This window comes from Carassius auratus, unplaced genomic scaffold, assembly GCF_003368295.1.
Source record: "Carassius auratus strain Wakin unplaced genomic scaffold, ASM336829v1 scaf_tig00018791, whole genome shotgun sequence".
NCBI classification, from domain to species: domain Eukaryota; kingdom Metazoa; phylum Chordata; class Actinopteri; order Cypriniformes; family Cyprinidae; genus Carassius; species Carassius auratus.
In genome coordinates, this window is record NW_020524909.1 from 1 (window position 1) to 24,715 (window position 24,715).

General features: G+C 37.7%; 1 protein-coding gene across 2 annotated transcripts in view; it reads right to left on the reverse strand.

Annotated features, from left to right (window-relative positions):
• Positions 1-2,146: 2,146 nt before the first annotated feature.
• The window catches only part of LOC113076101 (ataxin-7-like), a 29,586-nt gene continuing 7,017 nt past the window's right edge, over positions 2,147-24,715 (reverse strand). For both annotated transcript variants that reach the window (XM_026248771.1, XM_026248770.1), the window contains 12 exons: positions 24,082-24,291; positions 23,853-23,921; positions 14,234-14,338; positions 10,064-10,298; positions 9,637-9,911; positions 9,440-9,522; positions 7,034-7,302; positions 6,692-6,884; positions 6,444-6,565; positions 5,488-6,362; positions 3,806-3,948; positions 2,147-3,650 (listed from right to left, as the gene is read on the reverse strand). In XM_026248771.1, coding sequence (XP_026104556.1) covers positions 3,633-3,650; positions 3,806-3,948; positions 5,488-6,362; positions 6,444-6,565; positions 6,692-6,884; positions 7,034-7,302; positions 9,440-9,522; positions 9,637-9,911; positions 10,064-10,298; positions 14,234-14,338; positions 23,853-23,921; positions 24,082-24,283 — 2,589 coding nt within the window. In that variant the 5' untranslated portion in view covers positions 24,284-24,291 and the 3' untranslated portion in view covers positions 2,147-3,632. The remainder of the gene's footprint in view (positions 3,651-3,805; positions 3,949-5,487; positions 6,363-6,443; positions 6,566-6,691; positions 6,885-7,033; positions 7,303-9,439; positions 9,523-9,636; positions 9,912-10,063; positions 10,299-14,233; positions 14,339-23,852; positions 23,922-24,081; positions 24,292-24,715) is intronic.

Sequence of the window (24,715 nt, forward strand, 5' to 3'; positions counted from 1 at the left end):
GATGCGAATCCTGGCCTACAGCCAGCTCCTGGAATCCTACCGCTCTCTCACGCTGGGATACATGGCCGAAGCGTTCGGAGTCAGCACAGAGTTCATTGACCAGTACGCTCCCGTGGTCAAATAAACAACTATGTAACAGTCATTATTTTGCGCTCACTTTGGTCTTTTTCTTTCCCAAGGGAGCTGTCGCGATTTATCGCTGCAGGACGTTTACATTGCAAGATGACAAAGTCAATGAGATTGTGGAAACCAACAGGTGAGGACCGGTCATTTAAATCTCTGTTGAGATATTGTTAGCCAAATGCATTTATATTATTTATTTTTTTTTTCTCTACAGACCTGATAGTAAGAACTGGCAGTACCAGGAAAACCAATAAAGAAGGGTGATCTCCTGCTGAACAGAGTGCAGAAGCTGTCCAGAGTGATCACATGTAGTCAACATGCATATGACGTCTGATCGATACTCATCTTTTTCTTGTGAACGGGACTTGTTTTATGTACAGAATATAATAAAAACTGTATTGGAGGAAACATTTGAGTTTTTGTTTGGTTTGTGAGCAACTGGGGGGAAAAAAAACTGAGGCGGAGACATTTTTCTTATAAATAACTGTATAAATTATTTTTTCTTTTTATATATTTACAGAAACTTGTTACAAAACAAATATACTATACAATCTTTCTTTAAATATGAAGTAAATCTACCCTACTGTTTGTTCATGAATTACATAGCAGCTAACACACAAAAGTCCAGCTGATCAAATTATTTTTGAATATGTATACAAAAAAGACAAAGAAAAAAAAAAAATCAAAATATACACACTTGTACATTTTATATGTAGAGGCTTCTTCCCCAAAAAGCAAACTGCGTTTATCATCTTTGATTCACATTCCAGATCTGTGGTGATTAATCAAACAGCTTCACAAAGCTTTCATGGTCTGAAAACAGTGGAGTTACAATTTCAAGGTAAACAGTACATGTATCTGCCTAAAACACTGGTTGAAATCATCGACTTGGCCACAAAAATATCTTTCCCTCTCGCTTTGAAAATTTCTAATATCAAAAGTAGTCATAAAAGAATACAAGGGACAGCTAAGATGCTTTCTCATGTCAGTCAAGTAAGTGTTACTCTGCCATGCATTTCATCAATCAGAGTTTCTGCTCCAATTGAAAGGGAAAAGGGCGATGTGTGAGATTCCTAGGCAGGTATAAAAACAATTTTAACCCTTAAATAACATTCAAGTACTGTGAAAAGTATACATGAAATAAAAAGCTCTGCCTTAACAACAGTCGATGAGAAACTAATTCAGGCACTTTCTCACTTTTTTTTTTTTTTTTGTCTGTGTTAAAAGCAAATGAATAAGTAATTAAAAAGCAGTGTATCCAATTACAAAGTTTGGCAACAGTGGTGCACAATTTGCACTGTACAACTGTATGGTTTCCTCATCCAGCTAGAAAAGTCCTACAAAATACATCAGCCAGCCAGAAATCTTTTGCACAGTTAAACGGGCCATTTTAATCACATTCTCTGAACATGAGGGAAAAGAAGCACTATTGACACCTAGAAAACAATATAGTGTACGGTGGATGATTTTTCCACTACTGTGGCAACAATCTGTCGGGGAACTCGGCGTGCGACTAACAAGAAGCTGTGTTTGGGATAGAGTGGCGTATTGCATTATCAACTTGGCAGTGAACCACTTCTAATAACCTTAGAATGTTTCCGTTTACTAAATAAATAATAACGATCTCAATTGTACCAAAAATCGTTTACGAAAATGCTTGTGCAAAAATACATCTCCATATGTACAATTCTTTAACAAAATATGTATTCTCAAATAGGGATACTTCAATATTTGAATTCGGTTTCGTGTACGAAAAAGCTGAAGGGAAAAAAATACACGGGAAAAAAAACATGCTCTACTTCTCAGCGACCATTGCTGACTGACATCAGTGGAGTTCAGTAATTTACAGGAGTTTTAAAGAGAAGCCTCAACTTACACAACAAAATCCACCTCAAGATCTCTTATGAAGATTAATGAGCCAAAGAAGGATCTATTGCGTTTAAGTTGCCAGACCCACAGTGGAAATGAGAATTAATCAGAATGACTAGCTACTAACCTCTTTAGGGGCACAAAGAAAAAAAAGTTTGTGTGGGATCAATGCAGGAACGTTCAGTCGCAGTAAAAGGTAGTGGTTATTGGATGAGATGGTGCTGGCCAGACTAGTTCACAGTATTGAGAGTCGTGTAGATGTCTACTCCATTGCTGAGATGATAGTGTGTCTGTCATGTTGGTCTATGGCTCAACGCCAACTAGCCACGAGCCCCTTTCTGAGACTGAAACGATATCATGCCTAAGGCATCTTCACTAGGAAACTCTCCTACAATCATGTGAGCGAGACTGCAGATTTGAGTACATTAAGATTACAGCACATGTTTCTTTAGTGCTACGATGGGTAGATGAGATGAAGCATCACCTGCCGTCTCTCATTTTGCTCTGACACGAGCAATTTTTGCATGTGCTAAAAGGTTCACTGAATCAAGCCCTTAATGTACCTAAAATATCTGTGTTGTCCAAGGCATGGTTTTTTAAGAGGATTACAGTGTTTTCTGGAGCTTCAAGAGACGACTGTTGCTCAGGATTCAGTAAAGACATGCTAGGCTAGGCAACACCAAAAACTAGTGCTTTCGAGTTAATACAAGGTGTTCAGAGTTTGATTTAGGGGTTGGATTGTTCTGTAAAAAAGAAATTGCAATAAATCAGCCTAAAAGAACTCTCTTTTAGCTTATCTGAAAGAAGTCAAAAAAAAAATCCCCTTGAAATAAAACAAAATCTAATTGAACACTTTTCAAAAATAAATGGAAAATTGTATATGATAAATATCTTGTTCTGTTTGCTATACATCTGCTAACCTGTAAACAAAATTTGGTCTAAAAAATGTCTAGTTTGCATAATCTTTAAGTTTAGGTTGCTCATTTTGAAACTCCACTCCTGTCATGTCTATCTGTATCCGCAGTGAGTTTAGCTCAATCTAATACAGCCTTCCAGTGAGAGATCATGTGTATGACTAACTTAAGTTGACTGTGTGTCTAACTTCAGGGATGTTGCTCTCCTGTACACTTCCTCCAAGGCTGAGTAGGATTACAGTTTCCAGTATGTCCAGTATGTTCTCGTATGTCCACACCTTCAAGCTAACATACTGAAGAATATCAGTAAAGCCACTCATGTTGTTCACGTCGCACATCTGTCCTATGCTTGGTAGTGTTGGCGAGGCTACGCACCAGCTCAAATCTGTACCTGTTCTGACCCCAGCGCAAGTGCTCAGGCTGGGCAGCTCATGCTCTACGCAGCAGGCTTTGTACCCAATGGTGCATTGTATAGATTCATTATAACCTCCGACAGGAGAACTGTATCTGTCTGGCTTATTATCCTATCCCCGGAGAGTGCCCCTGCATGGCTTTGGGAGGAAATCCTCACGAAGGACATCAATGGGCCACCCAGTGTGCATTCCACCCTGAGGATTGTGGGAAGAGTAAGAGAAAAAGAAGGCCTCGTGCAGAGTGACATGAGGGGGCTGAGGGAGCTCTGGGTCCAGCCTACTGCTCAGCATGCTCAGAGCCTCCTCACCTGTGTCAGGGACGAGCCTTTGGCTATGGGAAAACACACAAGAGTACGCAAATGTAATGTCTAAGAGGAAAGAGACGATATTACATTATATCGTTATATATATACATTATATATTATATTCATTATATACATTATATTGATATTACGATATTAAAACGGGGAAGGAAAACAAGCTAACCTGATGTATGAGTGAATTGTTAGGGAGCCCTGGGGGTCCAGGTATAGAGCGAACGTGCTTGCTGTGGATGTTGTTGATTGATGGAGACTTGGCCATTTTGGGCCTGCCAGGACCTTGTCCTCCTCCCACTCCTGCTCCTGACACTGTCAAAGTCATTACAAAATCTGAATAAGAGACAGCACTTTGAAATCAAGCAAACGGCATATAATAATGTCAAGTCTACAGTACAAGTGATTTTGGGCTCATAGTGTTTTAGGACTTTATACAATAATGTAAATGCTAAAAAAGATAGACTAATCAGTCTGACAGCTCTGTATGAAGTAAACTTTGAAGAGTGGTGAAGTGTAAAAAAAACTAAACCAAGATGAAACAGAATTGAGACTAATGTGAAATGTCCCAGAAACCAGATCACACCTAAACTGAAATAGAATAGAAAGAGAGACTAGAATATTACTAAAATGATATTAGGCAATGAAAAAAAAGGATTGAAGCCAGTTTGAGATGAAATAGAAATTTAGGTTGAAACTAAACTGAAATGAAACCGCTAAATTCAATTAACTGAAATTAAACAGAAAATGGATAAAAACTAAAAAAGCATTAGACTGTCTGGATTAAAACTAAACAAAAGACAGAATCTAAAACTGGATTAACACCAAAGTGAAACAGAAATCGGATCAAAACTAAAATCAGATAAAATAATAATAATGTGATTAAAACTAAACTAAAAAAAATTAACTGGAAAATAAACAGAAACTGGATTAAAACTAAAATTAAGTGAAATAGAAACTAGATCAAAACTAAACAAAGATGAAACAGAAATGGGGTTGATCCTAATGTGACATGACACAGAAACCAGATCACAACTAAATGGAAATAAAATAGAAAGAAAAATAGATTATTACTAAATTGACATTGGACACAATGGAAAAAAATGACAAGCCAAACTGAGAAGAAATTAAAATTTAGATTGAGACTAAACTGAAATGAAGCAGAGAGCAAAATTAAATAACTGAAATAGAAAATGGATAAATACTAAAAAGAAACCAGATCAAAGTTATTAATTTGAACCTAGAATTTGATTCATACTAAAGTGAAACAGAAACTGGATTAAAACTAAACCGAAATAAAACAAAAAACAAATTAAATCTACCTGTAATAAATCTACCAGTTTCTGTAACAGAAACTGAATTGATACTAAAATTAACTGAAATAGAAACTTGATGAAAACTAAAAGATTTAAAAAAAAAAAGGGATTGATACTAAATGTGAAATGACACAGAACCCAGAACAAAACTAAACTGAGATTAAACATAGTGGGATTAAAACTAAAATTAAAATTAAAACAGAAACCAAATTAAAACTGGAATGAAACTGAAACTGAATTAATACTTAAATTTCATACATCAATCTGGATTAAAACTGAAAAGTAAACAAACAAACTGATTCATTTGAATCAAAAAAAAAAACTAAAAAAAACTAAACTAAACCAAATGAATGCTTTCAAAAAACGTTTAAAGAAATTAAAAGAACCTGGAATAATAGTAAATAGTATTAGAACTAAACTGAAATTAAACAAACTGGACTGAAACCAAAATATGATTAAACAGAATCTAGATCAAATCTGAAATGAAACAGGAATCTGGATTAAAACAATAAATAAGTAAAAAACAAGGTTTATGCACCTGTGCTGTTGAGGCTACTAGAGCCAGGTGAGCCCTTCCTCCTTTTGGCTTCTAGACGTGAATCTGCATGATGATCGCTGCTCTGGTGAACAAATGGCCCGAGGGAGAGGGTGGAGTCACTGCTGTTCATCACTACGCTCATGCGTTTAATGGACTCAGCTGGACTGCCTGAGGGAGGGCCACGTCCTGTCGAATCCTGCTTCAAGCTCAAAGAGTTGGCCCTGCCTGGGGTGCAATTTACCCCCACGCTGTAAACCCCACTGTGGGATGATGACAACGTTGATGACGATGAAGATGAAGAGGGGGTGGAGGCAAGCGATGTGTGGTAGGCACTGCCAAGGCTAACCGAGTTTACCGCACAGTTCTTCTTAAAAGATGAGGATGAGAAGGAGTCAGAGGTGTAAGTGCTATTGGTGGTAAGCAGGGAACTATTTTTCCGCTTCTTGCCTGAACTGAGACTACCGCTGATGCTAGCACTGCTGTTGGTACTGCCCTTGATGACAGAGTTACTTAGGCTGGAGGATGGCTCCCGAGCCTTAAAGGACTTTGTACTGGATCGGGATTTAAGGGGTCTGTTGGAGCCCAATGAGGGTAGCGAGGACGAGTGGGCTGAAGGCATCTGGGGTGATGAGGCTGACACTTGTCTAGAAGTGCTACTGTAGGCGGGCTGCTCAGTGGAGGAGGCTTGTGGAGAAGAGCGGGCATTCAGGGTGGTGCCATATGACAGGACTGGCTTGCTGTCATAAGGCGGTGGTGAGGACAAGCTGAGAAACCCTGCAGAAATGGAGGAGGATGAGGAAGAATGGGAGTTTGTGCTTGTCCGGTGAGAGGTTGTCACTGTTGTTGCGGAGTTCTCCATCGCCAGAGGGATTTTCCTAAAGTAAATGCAAGTCGTCATAATAAGGATTTTGTTTAATGGAGAAATGGAGAAGTGGAAAGGGTCTCAACACACTTACTTCCACAATTGTGAGTTGACATGCTTGTCAAACATGGTGGTGAGAGCGCACCGTACTTGATCCCAGCGTCGGTCGAACGCGTAACAACCTCTACCGTACAATCGACTTCCAAAAGTGCAGAACTGAAGAGAGGCAGAAAAGGAATTTGCACTTGGTCCTGAACATTCTCAGATCAAGGTTGACTCAAACCTACTTTAAAGTGGATGGCTTTAAGATCACTTTAAGATCACAATGTTTCTTATACTTACAGCAGCTGGTCGTGGGTGGTAACCTGAATAATGGCAGTCCAGTTTCTCGGTGGCCTCCTCTCTCTCCTCGTTCTCCCCCTCATCACTGGAGAGGTGGCTGGTCTCTGTGCCAACAGGGGCTGGGTGAGAATGATGGGCCTGGTCGTGGACCATGGCTGGGTCTCCTCCACTATGAGAGTTACTACTGTTGAGTCTAAAGACACAGAAAAGCACCCTAACATTTGCCTTCATTGTCAACCAGCCGAACAAAAAACAACTGGAGGTCTATAACAAATTTGGCTAATCAATCAAAAGGAAACCGGTTTAGAGTAAATAGTGGAAAACCAGGAGGAAGCAACTCACCGTGGAAGCCCCGAATTATGAGGTTTGGGTTTGCTGTGGGGCAAAGGCTTAGTGGCATCGGCAGTGCCATTGCCATGGGAGGCCGGGTGAAGGTCTTGTGAGATGCGGGAGGGGGGAGGGTGAGGGTCCCTGAGAGGGGGTGCTGGGTGTGAAGGGTCCAACCTGAACTGCAGCTCCTTGTCACGTGCTTTGCTCTTGTGCTCAGCGAGAAGCGTGTCAAAGCGTTGCCGTCGCCCGAGCACCGCCCTCCTCTGGCTTATGGAATGTGTCTGTGGATAAAAGGGGGGTAAGTAACAGTTCAGATAAACAATTAAATGTTTGGTTCATATATTCAAAGAAATCTAAACATTAGGGAGGTCCTAAAGCTCATACAAACACACACACACGCGTATCGTATTTTTGAGACTATAAGTCGCACCTGAGTATAAATCGCATCAGTCCAAAAATACGTCATGATGAGGAAAGAAACATATATCGCACTGGACTATAAGTCGCGTTTATTTAGAACCAAGAGAAAACTTTACCGTCTACGCGCCCTCTCGCGGTTGTAGATGGTAATGTTTTCTCTTGGTTCATGTCTCTTAGTTCATTTCTCTTGGTTCATGTCAAATTAATTTTGATAAGTCACACTGACTAAAAGTCGCAGGACCAGACAAACTATCAAAAAAGTGTGACTTATAGTCCGGAAAATAAAAAAAAATAAAAAAAATAAAATAAAAATACGATACACACACATGCAGGTGCTGGTCATATAATTTATTTATTTATTTCACTAATTCAATTCAAAAAGTGAAACTTGTATATTATATTTATTCATTACACACAGACTGATATTTCAAATGTTTATTTTTATTTTATTTTGATGATTATAACTGACAACTAAGGAAAATCCCAAATTCAGTAGCTCAGAAAATTTGAGTATAACAAAACCAATACAAAGAAAAGATTTTTAGAAATCTTGGCTAACTAAAAAGTATGGAAATGAAAAGTATGAGCATGTACAGCACTCAATACTTATTTGGGGCTCCTTTTGCCTGGATTACTGCAGCAATGTGGCGTGGCATGGAGTCGATCAGTCTGTGGCACTGCTCAGGTGTTATGAGAGCCCAGGTTGCTCTGATAGTGGCCTTCAGCTCTTCTGAATTCTTGGGTCTGACATATCGCATCTTCCTCTTCACAATAACCCATAGATTTTCTATGGCGTTAAGGTCAGGCGACTTTGCTGAACAAATAAGAACAGGGATACCATGGTCCTTAAACCAGGTACTGGTAGCTTTGGCACTGTGTGCAAGTCCTGTTGGGAAATTAAATCCACATCTGCATAATGTTGGTCAGCAGCAGGAAGCATGAAGTGCTCTAAAACATCCTGGTATATGGCTGTGTTGACCTTGTACCTCAGAAAACACAGTGGACCAACACCAGCAGATGACATGGCACCCCAAACTATCACTGACTGTGGAAACTTTACACTGGACCTCAAGAAACGTGGATTGTGTGCCTCTCCTCTCTTCCTCCAGACTCTGGGACCCTGATTTCCAAAGGAAATGCAACATTTACTTTCACTGGAGAACATAACTTTGGACCACTCAGCAGCAGTCCAGTCCTTTTTGAAGAGAAACACTTCTGAAGCTGTCTGTTGTTCAAGAGTGGCTTAAAACAAGGAATGCAACAGCTGAAACCCATGCATACGTCTGTGCACAGTGGTTCTTGAAGCTCTGACTCCAGCTGCAGTCCATTCTTTGTGAATCTCCCCCATATTTTGAATGGGTTTTGTTTCACAATCCTCTCCAGGGTGAGATTATCCCTATTGCTTGTACAATTTTTTTCTACCATATCTTTTCCTTCCCTTCGCCTCTCTATTAATGTACTTGGACATTAAGACCTTTTGTGTCTTGCCCTCCTTGTGCAAGGTACCAATGGTTGTCTTTTGGACAACTGTCAAGTCAGCAGTCTTCCCCATGACTGCGTAGCATACAGAACTAGACTGAGAGACCATTTAAAGGCTTTGCAGGTGTTTTGAGTTAATTAGATGATTAGAGTGTGGCACCAGGTGTCTTCAGTATTGAACCTTTTCACAATATTCTAATGTTCTGAGATACTGAATTTTAGATTTTCCTTAGTTGTCAGTTATAAACATCAAAATTAAAAGAAATATACATTTGAAATATATCGGTCTGTGTGTAATGAATGTATATAAATACATTCACTTTTTGAATGAACTTTTTGATGATATTCTATTTATATGACCAGCAACTGTATATAGCCTACTTGTATTAATGCTATATTGGTATATTAATAAAAAAAAATATATATATATTAACTGCCTATTTGTATGGGATTAAAATGTCCAAAGTGCAGTCTTAATTCCAACTCAAAATATATTTCAAAGTGTAGGAGGTGGCATACCTTGCATGTTAAGGATCTTGTGCATGGCTTACGTGCTGTCATATCCATAACCCCACAATGGACATCTGGATTAAACTCTCGCTCTGATTTAAGGAAAAAAACATAACAGAACACACAAGTAAAAAAAATGAATAAATAATAATTTTCCCCTCAGAATTTTCTGTGACATAACAATAGCAGAGGATATAAACATTCACCTTGTCTCTTGTACAAAGGTCTTCTGCTAATGGCACTGCTGCTGTCCTGTTTCTTTTCTTGGGACAAGAGGTGGCCCTTTCCATTGGGAATCTGACCAGAGGCCAGCTGTGAAGCCTTTGGTATGGAGGGGAAGTTAAGGCCTGACAAAGTATTGGAGGAAGAGGAGGAGGAAGTGAAAGAAGAGGTGGGCACATGGGGGAGTTTGGGTGAAGATTCCACCTTCCAATTGACCTTCTCTGGACCTTTCTCTGGACCTTTGACTGTAGGAATTGGGCTGCAGGGGAAAAATAAATAAATAGTCTTATATTGTACCAAAGGTGGGTGTGCTTCAGATAACATCTTTTGTGTTATGCCAGAATGGGCTGCTTATCAGAACAGATTTACACATTAAATTCACTTACACTCCATCAAAACACACATACACACCTCTCTTCTTGCGGCACCCTATAGGGGAAGTGAGGCTTCCGGTGAGGCATCTTCTCTTTGGTTGATTTTAAGATTTTAGTGGGGGTGCTGTTGTTTACAACGGAGGGGCGTGCAAGTGTACTACCACTCCCGAACCCGACTCCACCCCCAAGGCTGCCCTTACTTCGAGAGTTTGCAAACGCAGCAGGGGCGGCATAGCTGGCTGGGGGCTTGCTGCTGGAGCTGTGTCTTCTCTCTGAGGGTTAAGAAATGCACAAAATTTTACTCTTTGAATGCTCAACTTGTTGACTACAAAAGCCAATACATTTTTATTCAGATTTTGTTTTCCAATTTAGTTTAATATATTAAGACAACCATAGTTTATATCTTTTACCATAAAAAAAAAGTCAAGCTTAAGTCAAGCATTTTTACCACCTAATAGCATTTTCATTTTTTAATTAAGGTGGGCTGCAATAGTTTCAAGATAACTACATATTTTACTTTAAAGTTATTTGCATTTTTACATTTTCGTTAATTCTGGAGTATTAAAGATTTAAATTAAGTTGCAGTTTTTTCCCAGTTAACAAATAACGACTCCGATATCTACAGACTGTAACATAAAAATTAACAACATTTTTTGAGTTTCAATAAATGAATATATAAAAGCAAAGGTCAAACAAATGTTTAACTTTTGACATATTTTTGGACTAAAGAAATCTTCATCTGGCTTTGCACTTTGTCCAAGCCATCTGTTTTAATGGATAGCTGATTTAACCTGCAGTTAAGCCAAGTAGATTAATACTTAGACACACACCAATACACTATCTGTTTCTAAATACACACATTTGCTTTCTTATTGTATAACAAGACACAAATGTGCATGAGCATTTAGTCAAAAGGGTGAACCGCTGTGCTGCACTAACAAATGCTCTGGTCTCTCCATACTTGCCTGTCAAAAACACAAACACAGTCCTGTTGCTCTGGCCCTGCGTTTGTGACGAAGCCCTCCAGCAAACCGGGGGCAAACACAAGCGCACACACAGTCTAGACTTATGTCTGGCCTGTGTTTATCTGTGCTGATAAAACTACAGCAAAACACCAAAAATAAATAAAAATAAAAAAGGACACCATGAAGAAATCCTTGACTTATTTATTTCTCACAGACGCTTGTGGCTATTTGCTGGGATGTTGTCACTGCTCTGAGAAAGTGGGCCAGCAGCAATTTGAGTAACCAAGGTCCCAATCGACAAAGCCCCAATTACACCACAGCAATCCGTAGTATCATTCCAGCGCATGTTGAAAAAGCAATCTGGGATTGTTGTAAGGAAACTGTACACCAAATACTGCAACCTGGCAAATGACGACAGGAACTACCAACATAAAAACAACAGCCTCATGCAACAGAAGGATGATAAGTGTGGACAATGGCACAGAGTAGAAATGAAAAATGTTGTACTTTTTTCAAAAATGGAGAACAAATGCCCACAAACAAACAACAACTGAAGTCCGCTGAAGTACAGCCCTGGCAAAGCATCACAGAGGAGGAAACCCAGTCTCTGTTGATGTCTATGAGTCATTGTCTGCAAAGGATTCTCAACAAAATATTAAAGATTAACATTTTATTTATGATTATATTTATTTGTCCAATTAAATATGAGCCCCTGAAAATGCGGGGACTGTGTATATAAATTAAAACTTAAAGTCTGCACTTTAATTTCATCTTGATCGGGTTTTTTTTTTTTTCAGTGTTCGGGTGGCATACAGAGACGAAATTATGAAAATTGTGTCAGTGTCCAAATATATGGACCTGACTGTATATGCAAACTGGTCTCATCAACTGAGATGCAGTGTGCCTGCAGAATCCCAAAATATCCACAAATGCATAAAGTAGTTATAGTACACTTAAAGTAATAATATACAGTCAGCTGATCGAGTTCAATCAAAGGGAACGTTTTGAGCCCATTTTAAAATGAAGCAGATACAAATTAATTTCTTATTTAAAAAGGGAATAAAATGATCTTAATAATCATGATCAAACGTCTCCCGCAAATGTTCAACAAGCAGATCTTAAACACATATTAAAAACTATGCCACATTTAAATACATGTTTAAAAAATATGTTTTAATTGACATGAAGGCCAATCCTTAAAAGTCATGTTAAAACTGTATTTAACTTTCTGACTGCAAATTCTTATGTAGTTTGCAACTTTAGTACCACAGCTCATTATGATTTATCTTGAAGAAGAACTTACCAGAACTAGATTCTTCCCTACACTATTAGTCAAGCACTTGAGCATTTAAAAGTGTCATGGTCTGTGTAGTTAATCTGCTCATTAATCTTTCAGTTTCTAGAATAAAAGAGTCCCAGTGTTCATAGAAAAAAAAAAAACTTTCACCACTAGAGTGAGTGATTTTGTGATGATCTCTATAAAACACACACACACACACACAGGCTCAGTCTGAGTGCAATAAACAGGCCATACTGTGGAATATTTAAACATCAATGCCGTCCTGAAAAACTGATTTTCTGGAAGCTGAACAGAGCATCAAGTGCACTGATGTTGACATGTTGTGGCTCTCTCGAGAGAGTGCCGCAACTTTAACAATCTGCACAAATTCTCAGTCCTGTGACATGTTTTTGGATTCAGTTATGGCCACGGGAAATCTTCCAATCAAATAAGTCTCATTTTGGGTTCTGATATAGCCCATGAACAGCTGCACTGTGTCATTAATGGTTCATGAATGTCTGTGTACACCAGGCAGAGAGTAACTAAAATATCCACATATTAGGAAGATGTCAAATGTGTGTATGCTAGCATTTTTAATTACAAATGTTGCAATTATGTTTTGGACTGTGACTGTGATTAAAAAAAAATACTATCCCTAATTACATATTGCTACAACTTTGATATTAAAGGGATACTCCACCCCAAAATGAAAATGTTTTCATTAATCACTTACCCCCATGTCGTTCCAAACTGGAAAAAGCTTTGATCGTCTTCGGAACACGATTAAAGATATTATGGATGAAAACGACATGGGGGTAAGTGATTAATGACAAAATGTTCATTTTGGGCTGGAGTAACCCTTTAAGCCTAAAGATCATAAAATCACACCTAAACGGCAGAGAAAATGTCTAGACAGACACAAAGCAAACCAGCCCAGATGCAAGAGTATGAAAGCATACAATGTGGCTCCTTCATTTTGAAACACTCAGCATATGCAGACATGGCGAGTAAATTAAAACACAGCCATTTGAACTTAACATCAGAAAGTGTTTTGATTATTTTTACAGCATGCTAAAAAGCACCAAAGCATTTTGCCACTGGGATTTATTAAAGACATTTTGGCTCCCTCTTGTGGCCAATGCTTAAATAATGAGTCCAAGTGAACCAGCTATTATTACTTCAGAATCTTAAACAAATCGACTCAGCATCTGGTAACAGAGGCTTTCGTTCAAGGTTAATTATGGTGAAATTAAAGAAACAGCTGGGACAAAGAAAGACCTTGACTGGGCCAAACATTTTTAAAATCAAAGAACGAACGAAACCACTTTCAACAGATTTCGATAAATAAGAAAAACACCCCAGCTCCATTAGGAGTTATCTCTCTCTATCTCTCTTAAAAAAGACACAAACAAACATTTGATTTAGAGCACTTTCTTGAAATGTGCAAAAATGCTCAAAGCATTTTGGCAAGATGAATTTGTAATTCTCATGTGCTTAAATGCTATAACGTTAAACCACTGCCGACACGTTTTAAACGGCTCAAAAATAAATCAATAAAATCCTCAAGTAATTAATTTTCCTTAAAACACAGATCAGAGGCGTGCTGAAATGGAAGTGATTTTATTTTATTTTTTCCTGAAATTTTCTGATGCCTTATAAGAGGTTTTACCTGTGCTAGATTGGATAAAACAGCACAGACGTGCTGACTAAAAAGAGCACATCAAATATTAACTCGAGGATAGTAAACAGAACTCTGGCGGTGCGTATCAAAGGCTTGTGTTCTTCTCTCTTCATGTTGTGATAGTTGAGGCAGAGCAGAGGTGGGGGCGGGAAGGATTTCTGTCTTAATTCCCTTGAGTGAGATAAGATTTTTCTAAAACACCTCCATTGAAGACGGCAGGGAGAGCAAAATGAGAGAAACACAGAGAACGAGTCAGCTGTGGACAGAAGACGGCGTTCTTACTGTAGTGTGCTTGGAAGGCTTGGGGTTTGACTACATGACTGCAGTGGCTGCACATGACCAAGTAGAAGTCATCCTGGGAAGGACATTGGCCAAAGATGGGCATGTCTGCAAAAACACACACAAAACACTCATTAGCAGGTCACAATGTTTTGTGTTCTTCTGACACAGCACGATGAGACAATTAGAACAACGCTGCTACTTTCAGCTTTGCATGACTGTAGAAGCCAACATTATTAATTAGCTCATTAGAAAATCTTTACAATACAAAATGAATGATCCTATCTCTCAAAACTATAACTCTGAAATGTCTTTTAAAAAACGATATATTTGAAGAAATCAAATATCAATTTAATAATTCAAAATTAAATTTGTGAATAAAAAAAATAAACAGATAATTTCCAATTCGTAAAACAGACATTTTACAACTGTTTATTTATACATTTATTCATTCAAATATAAAAATGTAAATAAATCGCTTCTGAACCCTACAAATAAATAAACAAATAAGTTAATGAGCTCAAATGTTTAACATGCAAATGGTCCAAGAAAAGCAATTTGCATATGCTACATTAAAATTTGGGCAATGAAATTTAAATATATTAAGTGTACTGTTTTTTTCCACAACCATTCAAAAGTTTGAGGTCAGTAGTAAGCTTTTTTTTTTTTTTTGAAAAGCAAAATTAATAAAATGATTCAGCTAAGATGCATTAAATTGATCAAAAGTGACATTAAAGACATTTACACTGTTAGAAAAGATTTCCATTTCAAATAAATGCTGTTCCTTTTTAACTTTTTTTTTTTACTTTCTATTAAAAAACTTTCTATTGTGTTACAAAAAGCACAAATAGATAAGAAATATTTATTGAGCATCAAATCAGCATTCTAGGATGATTCTTGATAGATTTTGTGACAGTTTTCAGTGTATTTTGACCAAATAAATGCAGACTTGGTGAGCATAAGAGACTTCTAGGAAAAAAAAATCTTACCAATCGTAAACTTTTGAATGGTAGTGTGCATTAAACTACATTTTTAAATAAATGAAATCAAAATCACACTTCACAGAACTATACTGTATATTACAGAGAAAATGTGTTCAGGTTGCATGTTCTTGCTTATTGTGAACAAACAAATTACTTCTCGCTAAATTCATTTAACTCCTGATAAGGACCCACAGCGTAATAGACCTAACCAGTGAAAAGAGCCTTAAAGGTGCACTAAGCAATTAAAAAAAAAAAAACACTTGACCACAGCGCCAGACCTAATCCCAAAACACACTTGCAGCCAATCAGCAGTAAGGGGCATGTCTTTTATGACAGAAAGAAGAGAGCACTTAATTTGAGTGCACAGATGGATAGTAGCAGATCGACTGTAGATAGAGAGAATTGGAAGATAAAAAAGAGGAAAGTATCAGAGGAACAAAACATTTAAAAGAATCGTTATGATCAGGCAAGAGGTAGGACTCACGTAAATATCGGAGCAGATTTCCAGCACTGGAGAGAACTCAAGGAGTGGGAAGGGCTCGAATCGGACATTGTATTTTTTACTTTTTTACTTGAGTAACGTTGATTTTGCTTTGTTTCACACAACTTATCTGTGTTGGCTTTTGTATCGAATCAAAATAGGGGCGAGGTCCTGTGGGGGGTATGGCCATGTTTGTTTTACTGCTTTTAAATCTAAACATTGTTAGCAAAAATGGCTTAGTGCACCTTTAATTGAATATTCCTCATCTGCCATCAGATCATACACACACAAAATGCCTAAGAAAACTTGTTTCCACAGTGCACACCAGTGTCTGTCCACTACTCTGTCTGTTCAGTTTATCAACAGCCCGGTTCGGGTGAGGCCACCCGGGCCATTCTGGGGATGTTCTGGGAAAAGCGTCTGGGCGAGTTCATGTGGTGCATGGGGTCACCCGCAGCAGCGCTACTCTGTTTTCATAAAAAAGGAAACAAATAAGTGATAAGGGATAGCCAGCCACCGCACCAGCATTTCAAAGGTTGCCTGGGGAGTGAGGAAAAGTAATTGAGTGGGAGAACGAGGAGAAGAAAGAAAGTGAGATTGCAGATTAAGAGTGGCAGTTGTAAAGTTGTGAAATTTCTGCAAGGCCGAAAGATGATAAACAAGTGAGCTGAGGAGAACCGTATAGTAGGTGGCATTTGGCTTTCAAGATTTATACTTTTAGAAAGTGCTCTGAATTGACAGCAGTTTGTGGAAAGCTGTCTACCAAAACCACACAAATAAGTGCACTAAAAATAGAAGAAAGCAGTGGAAAAAATATCTGCACATTAAAAATCAAGAAAGAAATCACTCTTCGTCTCTGCTATTTAGTGAGGCTTAATGCGGACCTTGCTACAAATGCAAACTACCTGTTCCAGGCACTTTAAGAAAACATCTTAAATACTTGATCTGTCTTGAAGTAGACAACAAGCAAATGACCATTCTCTAAAAAAGCACGAATATACACTGAACTGGGGAAAACAACATTATTTGTTTAAAGGAATAGTTCACCCAAAAATGACAAAATTAGTTAATTTTTGTTGAATGCAGTTATTTCTGTTTTCTTTGTGCAAGGAACAAAATCACAGTCTATATGTGTTTTTATATCTTGATTTATACTAGGGATACACCGAATGTGTAGCAAACAGAATTATTACACAATGAAAAATGAACAAGAAAAGCAATGTGTAAATGCAGTTTAAATGTTTTATCCCCATTGTTTTTGTTTTTTTTACATTTGACAATATATTAAATACATTTTATACATAAAAATGTATGTACTTTATAGATCAAATCTGTTATTTACGATAAAACTTTTTTCAATCCTGGCTGATGTTACAAGATTTACATTCTAGTGCATGTCCATCTTTTTGAACTGTTCTTTGAGAAAAATGCTATAAAATCAGTTATTTATCCTTGCACTGAAAGTGAGTTTTGATCTGAAACATGACCTAGCGTTGACACGTTGAGCCTTGGTGCTAGAGATGCAGCTTTCTTTTTTTTCTGAAATATTAATTAAGAAAAATTCTTCAAGATCAGATATTCACCATGGTGTTGAGAATGTGTTTGTGTGAACCATGGCCTAGCAGTTGACAAATGGAGCCTTGAAGCTCAAGCAGCAAATTTGGGTTTGATTCTAGCATGTGTCCTTTTGGACTTAATGCTATGAGAACATTTATTTATCATAACACTGAAAATGGGCTTCAGTATGAACCGTGACCTAGCATTTTCGCTTGCTGAGTTGTGGTGCTTACGCAACAGATGCAGATTCGATTCTGGCTTGTCTCCTTTTTCAGACTAATCATAAAAATAAAAATAATATACTAGAAGCTCTGATCTGTCACCATGGTTCTGAGAATGTGTTTGGGATGGAACTGTTGTCTTGCAGCTTTGATGCACATCCAGGAAACGTGTTTTTGATTCTGGCTTGCATCAGAATCCCCTTTTCTCCATCTCTCTCCTCAAGTAACGTGTCTCCTACCTTCTTTCATTGGGTTAGATATTGAAAGCAGATGCACTGACAATATATCTTCACATTAAAAAACTTGCAACACCGGTTATAATCACTTCATAAAAAACAAACTCAAGGCATAAATGAGCTGCAAGCATAATATTAAGAAGCCTTTTGTTGGCTGATGTGAAGCTCAGAGAGGCACTAACTGTCCATTAGTCTGAGAGGCAGGAGGTTAATTAGTGTGAGTGATTAAATGAGGGGAAAGGAGCAGGGCTATGGCTGCTGTTCCACTGCAACTCCAAGGACACAAGGACACTCCATAAAACATCACCGCCTGAAAAGATGCCATCGAATCGTCAGCGTCACCTGGGTATACCTGTGCTCTTCTAACAGTGATCACCACCAATCAGGAAAAAATAGCCTCTTTAGGAATTCACAAAAGATCACCATCAAGAAGTAAATAGCCAAGGATAGGGTTTTTTAATCCACAGCTGTCCTGATGCCGAGTGAGCTGTTTGTTAACCTAAATCTAGTCATTTTAACAGTTATAGATATGCCAGTATATGACAATGACAGACTGATATTTAGCAGTTTCATTGGACATAAAAAGGACTAGATGACTCAACATCAATTAAAAACCTCTAAAATAGCACCTTTTGTGCAATTCCAACTGATCTGTGTTTATTTTCAAACAAAACTATTCAAAAGCAGAAGCGTCATCTGAAAAAGTTAAATAGGCTACATGATTTATAACTTTATCAAATATCAGTTTCTGGTGTTAGATTTAAAGCAATTTATGAAAATGTCTGCGGATGAAATATGAAATTATGAGCATGTCATAGGTGAACTTTTAAAAGTTTGTCGTCTAAATTATTTTTTTTAAGCGCTATTTTATGCTCACCAAGGCTGCATATACTACAAAATCAGTAATAAGTCATAATATTACAATTTAAAACAACGGTTTTCGATTTAATATATTTAACATTTTAATTTATTCTTGTAATGGCAAAGTTTAGTTTCTTGAAGGCACGACAGCAGCTATGAGCAGTTTGAGTGTCACATGATCCTTCAGAAATCCTTCTATATGCCGATTTGCTGCTCAAGAAACATTTATTATGTCCAGTGTTAAAAGAGTTGTGCTGTTTAATATTTTAATGGAATAATAATTATTTTCAGGATTCTTTGATGCATAGAAAGTTGAAAAGAATAGCACTTATTTGAAATAGTTTTTTGTAACAATGTTTATTCAAAAGTTTATACTGTCACTTTGAATTAATTAAATGCATTCTTGCTAAAGTATTCATTTCTTTAAAAATAAATAAATATATTTAGTATTACATTATATGTATATACACTCCATATTATTGAAACTAGGTCTTTAAGTTAGTTCAACTAATTAAATTAAATAAGACACAACGCATCAACCAAACAAAGATGCCCATCTGTTGTATGCATACATACACTTCATATGATTTACTAAAAAGCGTCTTATATTTTATTTATATTGTGGGGATTTTTCTGTGGGAAATGTTCACAACAACACAGATGTTGATGCACATTCAAGTCATCTCAGTTGGCAAGGTGTAATTAAATAGGAAGTCACTACTACACAAGGCAGCACAATGCAGATATAGTTCTCATACAATCAAACTATACAAATGCAAATGGGTAGTTGGGCTTAAGGACCTATTTTTCAGAAGGTTACATGCTATATTTTTAACTACAGCTTTGAGGGATTCCTAAAGAGAGAAACATCAATTTCAAAGAACATGAGGAGGATGGTGTCCTTTAAAAATTTCAAATGAGCTTTCCGGTGTTACATTGAAATAAAATCTGAGCCTTAGCTCTCCTCCGGGTATCAATCCCAACATTAGACAACAACGTGCTTATGACAGCATATCAGAGATGCTCACTCCATCAGAGCCGGGTTGACTTGACATGAAAACCACAGATATTCTAGTGTCTTCTAATCATGCATCTCAGGTCTGAGAGGAAGTGGAGGACAGACAGAATGTGCTGAAAGAGAGAGAATGGAGATGCGGAAGAAAGCTATGGATATGAAAATGAAGCAGGCAGAAAAGAGGGAGAGAAAAAGAGATTGTGACAAAGCGAGAGAGACACAGAGATGGCGATAAGGTGAGAGGGAGCGACAGGAAAAGAGAGAGATAGAGACTTTGAGCAGATAATTTAAACATCCCTTTCATTGTCATTGATAAACAATCTAGGTAGAGAAGCTCTTAGAAGCCCAGTGCACGAACACACTCTCAGGTTTAACTCCACGCCTGGCGTGTCTGTGTATCCTCCCCACTAGCTTTTCCCCCGCCTGATGAAGAGCTGCAAGATCCTCACCACACATCTCTCCATTCAGTCACCTTTCACTGATTAACATACAGCAATTGTGCATATGCAAAATATAGTGTTCCACTGTTTATATGCGTGTGTTTGAGGGAACACCAGCTTCTGGAGGTACAATATCTCCGATCCTGCTGGTTCAGGTGGTTTTTGAAAGTGAAAACGAGGACTGGTAATCTGTTAATGTTATATACATTAGTGTTTTGCGATATGGTCATTTTTCAGATCGTCATATCGTCAGCCTGTGAGATTGACGATACACAATATTATTGTGCGTGTGTGGAGCAAGAGAAAGACTCTTTGTTCTTGTCATAGCAAAATTGTTTGGTGTTTTAAACCGCGCAGGTGCGTGAGCCTATGGAATCACCAATCATCGAAAAAATATACTTTCAAACATACTGATAAACTAACGGTAAATATAAAAATACTGTATTTAAAACAGCTAGTTCATATATATTCGGACGCAACTGTCTTATCGCGCGTCCTGTGACAAATTTGCGGCATCTGCGCACAGAAGTTATCAGTCTAAATGTTCTGCAGAATCAGTCAATGGTGAAAATCAATAGTAGATTTCATTTAAAGTCCAGCAGTTTAACACTAATATTGGACATAAAACAACATGTTAAATATAAAGTATTCAAAACAGGTAAATTCATATATTTGGAAAAGTTTAATTGAACTGATGCATCAGTGATACAGCACTCGGGACCGCGCGCCTCATGACAAGCCTAATGCACAACCACAGAAACAAGAATCAGATGTGTTCTAACATAACTGTGGCATTTAACTCAGTAAGTGAGGGCTCTTTGTAATATTGCACATATAGACTGTTAAGATTACTCGTTAAAGTGCAATGAAATACCTTATATCTGCAGACGATGTACGTCTGTTTGTGGATGGAGACTTTGTAACAGCCAAAACATATTGTGCATGCATCACATTATAGTGCGGTGTGCCTGAAAATAACAAGGCGGCAGAGCGAACTTCTTATCCATAGTGGTTCTCACGTAGTCTTTCTACGTCATCACCATATAGTGTGTGTTATAAGTGATCAGTCTTTTAAGAGAAGGACTATGTGAGAACCACTATGGATGAGAAGTTCGCTCTGCTGCCTTTTTATTATTTTGTCTTTATTTGTAATGGCAAGAAAGAGTTAATCTTTTGTGTGAGAAGAGCGCGTTGTCGTGTAACAGCCATTAAATGTGTGGGACACCAACTCCTCGTTTTTCAACACGTGGTTAGCTATTCTGGACCTTCAAGTCAAGAATAATTTTTTATGGTTCTTATAATAACAAATAATCAGGTACAACAAAAGGCAATTTGAAGTAAAATTTCTCTATCCAGAGGCACTCGATTTCATATACATAAACAATTGATAATTAGGAAATAATAGTCAAATAGTTATTAGATTATTTTGAAAAAGAAACAGTGCAAATCAGTGACTGCACTAGGTGGATACCTTTAGTTTGTTAATTCAGGTTTTAACTAGCTTTCTAAAACCGCATATTTAGACACAATTATAGTTAAACAAGGAAATTGTACAACTCATTTTACTAACAGGCTTGCATCTCAGTCTGCCACTGCAACGTTACACTAGTATTAATACAGTATCTCTAATGATCATTCAGGGAAAACTGAAATGTGATGTTCAATTTTCTACCCTAATATTCTTCCTTGTACCTGTCTATGTTTTCAATACTGTTTCAGCTTCAGCTGATAATCAAGTTTTAAAATGACAGTTCACCCAAAAACTTTCTATTATTTACTCACGCACATTTTTTATCAAACCAGTCTGAATTACTGTCTTCTGTTGAACATAATAGAAGATATTTCGAAAGATGTCTCAGTGTTTTTGCTGTTTGTTTTTTTACCAATGGTCAAGTCAACGGTCATCAAAATGGTTTGTTAATCAACACCTTTCAAAAAAAATGTTAAGTTTCCATCTTACAGAAGAAAATATAGAGGTTTGGAAAACATGAAGGTAAGTAAATAAAAAATAAAAAAAAATTATGTGACCTGTCACCTTAATCATTATGAATACATTATATCTATACAATACATGTATGTTTTAAGGATATTTTCTTTTCACCCCGTTCCTGACTATACAATAAAATGTACTGCTCTTAAGCTGAGGCATAGAAGTAATAACGTCCATATATACAGCACAACATACGCTGCTTTAAATACATCCTCACACATAACTATTTTAGGCATAAACAATTCTGAAACGGAAACTAACGTCTTAATAAAGATGCGTTTGAAGTGTTGACTTTACTCTGACTTGTGAAAAGATCTGTTTAAAATTAAATCTTAATTTAAATAGAAAACACTAACTAAAGCTCAACATAAAAACAGCAATGATTTCAGTCCATACAGACAAAAAGGGGTTGTTTTTCAACCTACATAACCATAAGGTTGATATATCTGACAGATCACTGTGCGACGACTTTGGGTCTTCCCAGACGTAACCAATTCACACTAAATTGTGCAATGAAGCAATGGTGCACATGATAGCTCTATTGTTGGTCAAAGCAAATGCACTGTTAGATAAATGCCCTGACAGGTACAGTATCTCACACTTCCTATACTAACAGAAAAGGAACGAGAAAATGGCCTGGTGATGACACGTTTATAAACTTCATGGCAACTAAGTATAAAGCTAAGATTTATTAGAATGATCCACATAAAAGAGATTCATAAGAACAGCCAAGATATCTACTGTAAGATGTAATTTGCTTTGCTGGGGTTACTAATAGGCTTGTTACACCTATTTAATTTAAAAAAGGTGGATTTAAAAAAATCTGATCGACAACAACCTTGACCGTTACACACATAAATAAGAGCTAACAAAATTGGCTGCTAATTATAGCAAAATAAAATCATCTTCGACATGAAGCAGCTAGTTGACAATTTTTTTTTTAATATACATGAAACATTGATCTGAACTGAAATTATATGAGTTCAAAAAGGTTGCTGAGGGGTCTAGGAACACTAAAGAAAACCCTGACCTCTCCATGTTCAGATTTCCCTACTTATTACAACAGTGTACCAAATGAGCAAATACATGCATTAAACACTGAATTATTGGGATACAGAAAAGTTTCCCAGATGAATGGCTAATTATACAGCAATGTTTCTGATGGTTTACAGAATGCCACAACTGACAAATAAAAATACAGTGTAATAAATATGTATAATTCTACATAATTCTGATTTCATAATTCTGCCAAAAAAGAAAAAAAGTGGGGTGATCAGGACTTTGACTTGAAGCAGCTAGTTAATGAATAATTATTAAATAAATATATATGAAACATTGAACTGAGCATTATACGAGCTAAAAAAGGTGTACAGAAACATATAATTCTACATATGATTTAGATTTCATAATTCTGACATTTAGGCTAAACAATTAGTGTATGAAATGGTTGATTTACCCAAACATATTGAGCATTTAGGTTTCTAATCAAATGTCTTATAGCTGTTAGTACACATTTATATCATTTCAAGTATGGCAATTACACACATATAGTATGTATTCTACTTCAGCTACTTTCTTTTCATTTCAATTCAAACTCACAAGTTCTAACATGCAACTCATACCTGTATAGAAACTAATGTTCCTACAGAACTGCCTATGTAAACACGAACACAAGAGCTCGTTTTAAACGCTCGTGACTATCGTAATAGCAGAGTTTTCATGGGTAGTTGTGTCAAAAGTCAGCTGCACTTGTTTCACGGCGTGCCGGTGAGTGAAAAGTGTACACACAGCACCAAAACAAAAACACACCTTTGACCAGAGAAAGCAACACTACTTACCGTCTCTGCAGAGTCTCATGGCTTCACGATTTTTCCCGCACTCTTTCAAACTTTCCTCCAATTCTGTACCTGAGGAAGCGATTTGGATCGCGTTACATAAATAGTTAGACTTGCTGGCTTGTTCTCGCGTTTCTTAATATTTCAAAACTGCACGCAATCGGGCAAAAGCTCGCGATCTGACGCGGCTGCCCGCTGAAACGCAATGGCCGACGGCGGCCGATCAACTCACCGTCGCTCCCGTAGAGTTTCACAGCATCGACCCAGCTGTTCCAAGGCTGTCCCAGCATTATTTCAGGACTAGGCAGGGATCTGCGCTCCGCAACAGTCGCCATTGCTGTGGAGGCTTCTCCCCGCTGCTTCAGCTGCCTGGCCGCTCTGCGCTGCTGCTGCTGCTGGCCCCCCCTGACGTCATCATCGGCCCTTTCCGACATTCTTTCCGCTACAATGTAACAACACAGCAGTGAGCGCTTAAGGTGGCCGAGCGGATTCCTTCAATGAATGACATTGAGCCGAATACGCGATTCGGTCGTCTTTGGTTCCCCTGATGTGTGCTGCACTAGGCGGCGCGTCTCGAAACGTACATTAAGAGCAGATTACAGATAAAAGTTGAAGAACGACCTCCAAACTTTCTTTCGCTAAGGCGTACGTGCTTAATAGTGAGGAGATCTGGGTTTCACTTGCGTGTGTGGAGAGATGTTTACCATATTATGCCGTCACACATATTATAGGTTTCCATTTAAAAGGTGAATCAATTGTCTAATACCGACGTAGACAAAAAAGAAAACCAGCCACTGGATGATAAATAAGATCCTACTTTTGAGAAAAACATGACGCCTGCTCCTTTGAACGACTTTGTTTGACCT